The sequence below is a fragment of the Sander lucioperca genome, chromosome 3, assembly GCF_008315115.2.
Source record: "Sander lucioperca isolate FBNREF2018 chromosome 3, SLUC_FBN_1.2, whole genome shotgun sequence".
Lineage (NCBI taxonomy): Eukaryota > Metazoa > Chordata > Actinopteri > Perciformes > Percidae > Sander > Sander lucioperca.
The window spans coordinates 23144630-23155954 of record NC_050175.1 but is presented as its reverse complement, the minus strand read 5'-3'; the positions used below and the strand labels follow the sequence as shown (position 1 = coordinate 23155954).

The 11325-nt window shown below is 37.7% G+C and overlaps 1 protein-coding gene across 1 annotated transcript; it reads right to left on the bottom strand.

Moving 5' to 3' along the window:
- Positions 1 to 681: 681 nt before the first annotated feature.
- Positions 682 to 10357, bottom strand: si:ch211-150g13.3 (transmembrane protein 178B). The gene is made up of 4 exons (XM_031324154.2): positions 9644 to 10357; positions 6362 to 6475; positions 4298 to 4435; positions 682 to 4064 (listed from the first exon to the last, which is right to left on the bottom strand). The coding sequence occupies exons 1-4, from the start codon at positions 10038 to 10040 to the stop codon at positions 3817 to 3819; spliced, it is 897 nt and encodes a 298-aa protein (XP_031180014.1). The 5' UTR covers positions 10041 to 10357; the 3' UTR covers positions 682 to 3816.
- Positions 10358 to 11325: the final 968 nt, after the last annotated feature.

The following is an 11325-nucleotide window of genomic DNA, read 5'->3' as shown; positions in this document are numbered from 1 at the left end:
ATATAGTAAGAAACTGTATGTCTATTTACAGTGAAATACCTTAAAATTTAAAAACAGTATGGGTACTGTAAATAAACAGTAGTTCACTGGCAAAGCTGCTGCCAGTATATATATGTAAATGTAGGGTGAAAAGTTTTACAGTGTACCTCGTGCCCACAGAGAGTACAGTACAAAACACACTGCTGCCTCATTAGCAAGATTTGGAGAGTCACATATTCATTTTTTCTAGTGTGCAAACTGCAGAATACAAACATAGAAAGTCACAACACTTTAGTAATTACATGTTTTATTTCAGTAAAATAAATAAATTAAAAATGGACACGTTTTAATATAATGAAAGAAACTAACTGTAATGAGATCATGCAAGACTGTTATGTCTTTTTAGTCCCCACACAACATCTGCTGTGGATTGAACCAGTATAAATGACTTGTAGAAAATAATAGCTGTGCTACTGAAACAAGTGCCACTCTAAACGGTGGCGTTTTCACAGAGCATCTCTCATTGCACAGAGTACATTTCTAAGTTCCTCATGAAACACAGGAAGTTGCCACTTGAGAGAGATTTTACAACAATTTCAAATGCATTGTTACACTGTGTTGACCTCATTCCTTTTTTAAAGCACATACTGTAATTATTAATGTTTTGTCAATCTTGCTACTGTGTGCTACTGTTCTTCTGTGTTAAAACTCAATCCAAAAAAAAAAAAAATCTTCATTTTAAAATCAGACAGTTATGTTGTTGGTGTCCTTGAAATTTACTATTGGAGATATAGGGGCGTTAATATGTGCTTTAAATTTGTTGCTTGTAATACTTTTTTGACAAAGTCCTGCACATGTGCAGTGGTGGCACATCAGTACTGGAAAAGTCAGATTTCCCAACTATAATAAACAAAAAACTTGTAAGAGTTGTGTGCAATTGTGCTTTAGTCCTAACAACACATTATACTTGCATCATGTACTTATACATTACAGTTTACTGCTCACAGTAATACTTAAATTACTGTGCATCAGTTGGGGTGTGAACTTAAAACTTTATAAAACCAAAACACCAAACAGCATTGCATTCTGTGAGTCGCAGGATGTCAGAAAATAAACTGACTCAGTTGTTAGTGTAATGACCATAGATATAAATAGTTTTATATTTATGGTATGTCCTTGTTTCTGGCATAAATATTTTCACAATAAGAGCCTAGACTGACTGACCCTAAACACACAACATGGTATAAACCCAATCTCTTTGTAAAAGACAGAACAGGGTGCTTATTACATGCTCTGATCATCTTTTGCTCCGGTATGTGACCTTGCAAACATATAATGTATAACTCCACCTGCTCAAAACCAGCCAAGTGCAAAGATTCAACAAGACACTGAAGATACAGTTTTCAATCATGCCTCAGTTAATTTCCTCGACTTCTGAAAAGTGGTAGCCTCATGAGGAGGTTAATGGTGATGGTGAAAGGACTGAACATCACACACAGTGTTGTCAACACACATTATAACACCTTTTTTTTTCTAAGAAAGTTATTTGACATAGCTGATAGAATATCTCATGACTCAGCTCCAGCAATTCATAAAAACGTCATCACACATGGCTGTAATATTCTTGTTTCATGAACTTGTGACGATTTCAAAATAAATGAGTTCTAATGACTGGGGGGGGGGGGGGGGGAATCATATCTGCGTCACAGAAAACTAGCTTCTGTGAGTTATTATCATCCACAAGTGTCACCAAGAGAACCGCTTCTACCTTTATCATTGAGCAAACTAAAGTCTGCTACACTCCGTTTTCAAAACCTTTCATGTTGCCCCATCCCATACTACATACTATAATGTGTACAATTTTGTAAGTTAGTACACAAAAACTGGTGTATCTTACTGATTCGTACTAATGACCCACAATTCAAAATGGGCACCACACATTAATCCAACTGTCAATTTTAAAATGGCACTTCCGATTTTAAATAAAAAATGTTTTTCCAAGAATGTATTACTTTATTTTCACTCGTTATTTTGTTGTATTCCAAATGTTGTCCATTAACACAACACTTCAAAATCAAACCATTTTATACTTGTGATTTTAAGTACACTTCATTTAGTCATTTTCCATGTGTGAGCGCACCCCAATAAAAACACAAAATGAGTACACAGGAATACAGCTTTTAACATGCATTACTGCATACTGTAATTTTGAAATTACCATTTGTGCTTTTTTTAATTCCAGATTTGGAGGTATTTTTAATTCAAACCATTGAATCACAAAAGTATTCACACTACATAATACACAGTGTACCATTCTGTAACTTAGTACACAGTAAATATGTGTTTTACTGCTCAAGAAATGATACAAGATGTGTTCAACACATCAATCAAACTGGAAATTTGGAATGCCTTCATCAATCTTGAACTTTTAAACAAACTTGTTTTATGGATTTATTACATCCACATCTATAAAAAACAAGCTTCTCCATTTCCTGTGTGCATTGCATTGTGGGAACAATGATGTCTATCTCATAAATGATCTTCCATATTCTGCTTGTTTCATTGTTTCAGCCGTTACTGGGCCAGACTTTAGTCAAGACATGATTGACAGACACTTTGGCCCTCTACCAATGTGTGATGTTACTATGTTACTGTACTTAGTGCAGATGATGATTTGTGCTTTTGTTTTTAGCGGGACGCTGAAGTTGTACTTTTTTTCCTTTAAAATTTGCTTAACTTGCTTGTATTACACAAAAAGGCTGACCAATATTGAGGGTAAACAATGGAGCAATCAAATACTTCCTCCACAGTTTGGTTTCTAGTTTTGCTCTCGTCAGCAAACAACGGGGTCGCGTCTGTCAGTTTGGTACCGCAAAATACCTTTACGTTGCTGAATCCAATAATGGATTCCTGCTCCTATAGATCCCTGTAACTCTTTATCCTCTCCTAACTGTCAGCCATCATCACCTCGAAACAAACAGAAAAACAAACATTCCTATTCAAAATCTACTTTACACAAACAATGATCTGGATCTACATAGAGTTGCATTTGTACATATAGAATCTTTAAAGAAGCATCAAATGATTTTCTTTTCAATGAAGATTTACTCCACTAGTGTATTTTATCGTACTGACCACGCTGATCGATCCATTTTGTGCTCTGCAGAGGCTGCAGACATTACCCCTGGGGCTCATGGTTGATATCAGTTAGTGTGCTACACTAAAGATAAGCTATGGGCAGTCAGTGCCAGATTTTTTTTCATTACGTACAATAACACCTAACTGAAAGAGGAATGCTGACAAGATGCTCTGGTATGATGTCTGTGTTTTTATTTCCTTTTGGAGGATGTCTCCCATAATTCATCCGGAGTAATTGAGCATGTGTGGAAAAGCATGTGCTGGTGTGTGTGTGTGTGTGTGTGCGTGTGTGTGCTGCGTGGGAGTGTGTGTGGCTTTATGTATTTAAGAGAGCACCATTTTAAGACAAATTCTCTTCAGAGAAAACAGTCACCTTTAGATCGCCATAAAGTCAGCATGTCAAACTGTCAACAATGTCTTCTTTGAGCTATGAGAGCCATGTCCCAGTCATACATTACTGTAGGTGTTAGTCTTGGTTTTCCTGGAGGTCCCTCTGGGATTTTCGAGATTAGGTGTGTAAGTTTGTCATTACTTTGCTCCTTCTGTCACAACTCAGGCACACTGAACACTGAAGGGAGATGGCGATGTCGTGGGTGGTGTGAGATGGTGATCAGACAAAAACTGTTTCAGAGTTAAACATCAAGGTTGGAAGGGTGTGGTTTGTGCGTTCGGTGGGTCAGTCGCTTCACGACGTCTCCGTCACACGGTTCCATTCTCCTGCCTCGGCTTGTGGGTCGTTGTGCGAGCGGGTGTGCTCAGGGAGGGGGCCAAGGTGCAGAGGAAGCCAGCCAGCAATGTGAGACCGAGGCCCCCCCAGGCACAAAACATGGACCAGCCATAGCCATGGCTAATGTCCTCAGGGAGGCCATACATGTAGCGGGGGTAGCGGGATAACTCAAAGTTGATTCCTGCCACGCATGTGCACAAAGAGATGATGCAGCATGTTCCTGTGTGAGCGGAAGAGACAAGCAGTGATTTAAAATTGTTCCAGTTTGATTATTAAATTCCTACATGTGCTGTGCATCTTACTGCAGGACAGGAATCATGTTACTGCAGGACATTAATCTAGTATATCATGCAAATCCAAAGATTTGTCACCAAATAAATACAGAAATTGAACAAAATTGGATTTTGTCTGCATGTTTGTGTATGGATGTGGGCATATGTGCTCTCACAGTACCTCCCATGAGAAATAGTAGCCCAGCTACATATTGCATGAGGTCATGCTGTTGGCAGCATCCCAGCACTCCAATGATCCAGCCAAAGAGAATGATGGACACGGCCATGCCCACAAAGCCAGCCGTCATTCTTCTTAGATCTGCAGGCAGAGGGGAAAACGTGACCACTGAACAGTGAATCTAAAGACTGTTGTTTGAATTGGTAATTACTAATTTTGCGTTGTGGCAAAGCTGGAATCTGTTGCCCTCGAACTGCAGAGCTGATGGTGAAGCATCTCTTTCAATTTACCACACTGAAATGTTTTTAACCCACCAGTTCATTTGAAAATTATTATAACATTACTTTAATTACACTGTCAATCAGAAAACGTGGGATCCTTAATAGGCACTTATAAAGAACTAACTAAAAAACAATAAGGTTAACACTTTATTTTATGGGTCCGTGATTTTCCATTTCCTTGCAAGTTTTCTAAAAAGAAACGGTACGGGGAAATAGGAAAGGAAATATGAATGTCTTTGACACAAAACCTAAAATTAAACCCAAATACATATTCATTCTTTATTTTGTTTTTTAGAAACTTCATGTATGCTGAGATGTATACTTATCTGGAGATACATTTCAGATTTTTGCCTATTCAGCTGACCTGCTGGTCACTTATTAAAAAAACAGTATGGAAATGTAATACTAATTAGTCAGTACCACTACCAACTTTTACCCCGATAAGCTACAATAGATGATAAAATTGTAATGGATGCTAATAATATAGCACTAATAGGTATAGAGAAATCTAGAGTATGGGTATATATAAATACTACTAAGAATAGGAATAATAGCTTAGAAAAGGCTTTGCATGTAGCATGTTTAAAACATAAGATATCAGAGCAGAACACTAAATTCAATGCTGAAAAAAAGGGTTTGAAAACTGAAAATCATACTGATGTAATCGAAGGTCAAACAACTCCTTCACTCTTTCTCTACGAACAAGGATATCAAGTAAGAAATACAAGCCTATCATTGATCTGTCAGACCTAATGTCCACAGATAAGTCACACTAAAGCTAATGGCTTCCTAATAGTGATGACCTGATAACCTCTGGCCATGAGTCTAGACGTGGGGGAAAATGGCTGTAAAAAATAAAAAAAACCCAATATATATATATATATATATATAAAGACAAAGTATCAGGTACCAAAGCAAGTACTACATAAGCAATTACAAATAATAATGTAAAAACAGTAAAATAAATTAAAACAAACAGACAAAGTAAGTAAATAAGTAAAGCACAAAATAAACAAATATGAAAGCAACAGAATCAAGAATTAAAAGCAGCTTTGTACAGGTGAGTTTCGAGAAGTGATTTAAAATGGGGCACTGATTCAGCGTGCCTGATCTCCTCAGACAGGGCATTCAAAAGTCTGGGGGCTCTAACAGCAGAAGCACCATCACCTTTAGTTTTTAGGTTTACTTTGGAACGGATAACAGGGATTTGCCTGAGGATCTCAGGCAGCGTGTTTGGTCAGAAGGGGAGAGTAGCTCGGAGATATAAGAAGGTGCCAAAACAAACAGGGCCACAGGTAGCCAATGTAAAGAAGCTTAAACAAGTGTAATATGGTGAATTTTTTTGAAACCAGTTAAGAGCAGAGCTGCAGCATTTTGTATGATTTAGAGAGACTTTTTGGAGAAACGTGTACAGGGAGCAGCAATAGTCGAGAAGTGATAGGGCCCAAAGTCGTGCCTTGAGGAACGCAAAATTTCATATAGTCAACTAAACCCCTGAATGCAAAAAAAAGCATGTCTTAAGCATAACGTTTTAAAATGGTTATTGAATAAGAAGACTTAAAATTAAGTATTGGCCATTATTAGATGGTCGATTGTTGATTTTCTCAACCTTTTCTCTTTATTTATTCTTCTCTTTCTTTTTATTGCTAAAATGATCAATTAAACTGATTGTTTATTGAAAACAGAAGCAGAAAGCAGAACAGGTGAAAGAACAGATCTGAACAGATCAGTGACTAAATCAACAAGTCTTACCAACTACATGAAGACAGACAACACTAAAACTTACGCAGTGCATGCCACTCATCCTGTCGTATGGTCTTTGTGATGTTGATGGGTAAATTTCGTGGTAGGATGGACGAAGAATAGTGATACTTGACTGGGGTACATCTTTGAATTATTCCTGGCGAAGAGAAGATGGAAACAATTACAACTGGAGACCAAACATCTTTAAATATGAGAGAGAAAATGAAGTAGAAATCTCATTCTGAACCTTTGCCCAACTTGTAGGATTATGAAATAATATAAACACATGGTAGAAAAGCTTAATATTTATTTTACACCCTCACTGAGTTTTAATTTACTGAGATGGCCCTATTAACCTCGTGTTCCCAACCACTCCTACATTGTTATTAAAGGGGGATTAGGAAACAATATGAATTATTCTACCGAAGGCTACACAAAGAAGCTTCATTGTTCTGATTTAAAGTGAATGTGATGTCAGTGCAATAAACTGAATTCAAAATAAGCATTCAGAGTCAGGTATTTTCAGAATTTAAGTCCAGCTCCTACTCCATAAAGACACACAACTTTATATATTTTAGGGAGTTTCTACAGTACTTTACATAATGTCACAACAGGCTAGATGGCAGACATATTTATTTTTTAATAAGTAGCTCAATGGTTTGATAATTTTAAATTTCCATATTTTTTGTCCAACCTTTTGTCAAACTTTGTTAAACTCTTTCCTTCTCATAGTCAGGTTTGTGATCTTCTAGGCTTTGATCTGAATATTCTTTGTTGAGGCACCCAAGGCTACTATTATGAGGAAGAGGTTTATATTATCAGGGTGGCGTTTTAGTCCAAATATTTCATGTTTTTTCAGACAAATCTTTCTGGTATAGAAAATCCAACATGTGATGCCAAATAGAAGCTTGCTACATTTAGGCATTTGAGGTACACCTAAAGCTAGTAGCACACATGAAACAGATGTGTGAAATGGAAACTACTGCATGCATAACACCATTTACTGTTGAGATGACGTCAGTACATCTAAATAATCTTTTATCAGCAATTCAGCTTCCTATACCAAGCTGCTTGCGCAATTGCAATTTAATACTGTACATCTCATGTTATGGAAAAATGTAACTTCAGTTAAGACTTTCACAATTCATAGGAAACTGTTTTTTAATTACTATAACTGAGAAAATAGTGGGCAAAACGTTCAATGCCCTGCACACCTGTTTGTGTGAAAGTCCTAATAAAATGACATTTAAAGATCAACACTCAATGACACTCTACACTCAGTGAAAATGCACTGTATGTGGAGCATATGTTCAAATTAATGTTAATTTGACACCATAGCAGTGCGTAAATGTGTCCACACCAGCATCATTTGTTATTTCCCTGACATCAATGCTGTCACAACACTGATCATCAAGATTGTAATCATAATTAGACGACACCTTTATATCTGTGCACTGTCAAAGTTCACGAGGAAACAATTTTCTGAACACAGTTTTGTAATTTGCATCACTTGAAGGATGTGTATTTATTGTTGGCCTGTAAGAGCCCTGACATAATTTAAAGTAATGTAGTCCCACAAAAATCTGAATGGATGTTGACATCTGATCTCTCTTATGAGTTTAAACTTGATCACCCTGCTTTCAAACAGATGCGCATGAACTAAATGTTGTAAATTTATGTGTGTTATGTACAGTACGTAAATGTCATATCACATCACATACAGTATGTACTAGCATATAATATAATGTGTAAATGGTAGTAAATGTATCTCCAATGTATTGAACATGGCAAATGACAGAGGAAAGCTGGGACAAAAGCTGTATTTTGCCTTTTTGACTTTATCTTAAGCTTTTACAACACCTGTATTATATACAGTTCGCTCTTTTAAACCCTGAGGCTGTTATAAAAACTTTGTGAATACAGTGTTAATATATGATATTAGTTGCTCAGATATTGACGCCAATATTGCCCCTAAGCATGATTATCGAAAAGGAACAAATATGATCTTAAGAATCAGACAAGGCTAAGTAAGCTGATTTACATTATATTGTGTGTTCACTTACATTAGGTTACATATAGTATTTAGGTCTGGGTCTACTAACACGAATAGCAAATAGATTCCATTATATAATAACAAAGAGGTGCAGCAGCTGGTAGTAGCAAGCACATTTAATGTATTTTCATACTTTATGCTATCCAGTTAAAAAAACAGTACAAAGTACAGCCTCAAACTTTAAAGCAGAACTAAATCAACACCATGTCAACAACAATAGTAAGATAACAAGCTTCTAAGGTAATATGTGTTGCAGAGGTATTGTATTGGATTAACTACCATAAAGTCTAGCCCTGTATGACAAAGAGGTATAGTCAATTAAACAAAAACATAACTGTATTGCCATTATGTACACTTTATGTGTGGATATAAATTGATTTTATGCACATTAACTCTACACTGCTGTAACTATATCATGATTAAAGAAGAGCTGAAAGCATTATACTAATTTTGCTCCAGAGCCTACAGACCTTGTGTTGTTAATTTTAGAAACATTTCAACAATTCCAATGGTTAAACTTAATGTAAAATGGCATTATTCATTATATGCAGGTAGGTAAAGAGGTGCGGGCTCAAACATAGATGGATTTTTGATACAACATGGTGTACTTGACAATTTTCAGAGTGTAATGCTTGGAAGAGAAAACTCACTGGTCTGTTTTTAGGTAAACTGAGGTCTACTTTGACAGCAATAATCACAACAACAATTTGTGAAGCCCATGTTTTCTACACATGGTTTCCCTATTTGTGTATCTGCTCAGTTTTAGGATGTTGGGTCTGGATCAGATACAGCAAAAACGAGTGAGGCCTGAAATATGGCTTCTCATTGTTGTTCAATGAGGGGGGCTGTGCATTATGTTTTCTCTGCTCTTGACCAAAATTAAAACCAAATGTGTCAATGATTCAACCTCATTAGCAGCATGAAATCTCCTGTTTAATGACATTAACCCACGATGTTGTTTAGTCTCTTATAGATGCAAAACGGGTTCAGAAAATATAGGAGCAGCCATTATCTCAGAGAGGGACTCAGCAAAAGGGGGTTCACTCAGCACCATGGACAGCGAAATATACAAATGAAGAAAAGAGACATAATCTTCTAATAAGACATCTTCATCTAGTTTTATAACCCGCAGAATGAACACGCAGACAGACATTAATGTGAGAGGAGAGAGTGGGCCTCTGTATCATCCTGTTTGTGTCAGGCTAGGTGTGAGCTCATCGCTGAGCACCACGGCCTGGTGCACACAAGAGAAGCCAGACTGCTCGTGTTTACCTTTGTAAATAAGGTCCTCGGTCTCCAGATCGAATCCCTCCCGGTGACACTTCCTCCAGAGCCCGGAGATGGTGGAGTTAAACTGCCGACTGCAATGAGACTCCATGGCAGACGCAGCGGCCAGAAAGTGCCGCTTCCCCCTGATGAGAGCTCCAGCATCTGGGCCGTTACCTTTCCTCTCCAGGCTCTTTGGAGGCATCTGGAGGGGGAGGTTATGGTTTGAAATGTAGATGTACCCTGGATCGTTTCGCTTGTTGGCATAGTTTTTACACCTCTCTCGATGTCTCCTCGCGTCGGTCTCGTACCAATAATCGGTGCAAATCGCCATGGCGAGCAGCCCGAGCGCACAGAAAGCCAAGAAGAGCCCTGTGCCTGTTAATATTTTCATAGCGGCCATCTTCCCCCGCTCGATGGAGAGCCCAAACAGTCGCAAGAAGGTTCCTCCGTGGCCGTGGTGGTGCTGGTACCGCGTGAAATGAATCACGACGGCACTCACAGCCTCATGCAGTCCTGCACTAGGAGCATGATGGTGCAAGGCCAGCGTTGTCTGGACTGGATGCTGCGGTCTATTGTTGTGGTACCCGGTGGATGCAATGTTGTTCCCACCATCTGTTATGGTACAGGAGGAGAGGGGATGGATGGCGACCAACGCTGTGAGGAGGAGGCAGGGGCAGTGATGTAGTTGCGCTCTCTCTCCTCCAGGTTGTTGCGGGATGGGGAGGACAGGAGAGTGCTGCTCCGTTATGGGGGAGTGGTAATTTGTGATGCTTGAATGGTTACCTTTTGGATTTGATAAACATGTAAAACACAGGTGCAGTGGAGGGAGGATTTAATCATATGCAGTTTCTTTATTTATTTTCCTACCTCGAAATTTAAACAGCAGCAAAACAAAGTGGTATCATAAACAATGAGTGCTAATATTATTGGTGACTTTATTCCAGTGTTTGATTTTATGACTCAGCCAATTAGCCTAATGGATATGAGATGAGTGCCAGCTTAGATGACCTTCCTGTTTTCATGTTTGAATATTAAACATAACATTTTAGAAAATGTATAAATTACTCATCAAACGTACCATTCAAAGTTACAGATCAGCATCTGAAATTACATAAGCATATTGACCTCTATGGTTTTCATTTCTACAAATTGTTAATTCAAACTACCTTTTTTTATACAGGGTGGTCCAATGAGAGTACTGCACTCTCTTTTGCATGGGGATCTTCTGTACAGGGCAAAAAAAGAAACCCAAGAGACAGATAGAAGATAAAAAGATAGGCAATAACCCAGCAATAAATACATTTGAACACAACAGTGATGGATACGATCTGTTGCAGGTTTAGTCAGTTCTGGACTCAATTAATACTTTAAAGTTTGCTAAGGAAATTTGTTGATCCAGTTTGAGACCCTGTATCAGTTTAAAACATCTGAAAGGATTAAAGCATTTAAAAGCTTTTTATTAAGCATGTATTATATGTAAGAAGATAGAACCATTAATCAAATTAGCCGTTTTCATTTGTTTCTATCCTGTTTTGCGGCAACTTTTAAAAATGTATCTAGTTGTTATTGTTACACTGATCTAAAGTGCCTTTGAGTACCTTTTAAAGCGCTATATAAAATAAATGTTTTATTATTAGTCTGAGATGCAAGATACTGTATATAGTTTGCCTAGAACATCTTTTTAA

What these genes read in the sequence shown, in the direction of transcription:
- si:ch211-150g13.3 (XM_031324154.2), bottom strand. Translation starts at nt 10,040, where the DNA reads ATGGCCGCTATGAAAATATTAACAGGCACAGGGCTCTTCTTGGCTTTC. An exon ending in CGAGGACCTTATTTACAAAG is followed by an intron (nt 6,476 to 9,643) that starts GTAAACACGAGC and finishes TCTCTTCGCCAG; the next exon opens with GAATAATTCAAAGATGTACC. An exon ending in GGATGAGTGGCATGCACTGC is followed by an intron (nt 4,436 to 6,361) that starts GTAAGTTTTAGT and finishes CTCTGCCTGCAG; the next exon opens with ATCTAAGAAGAATGACGGCT.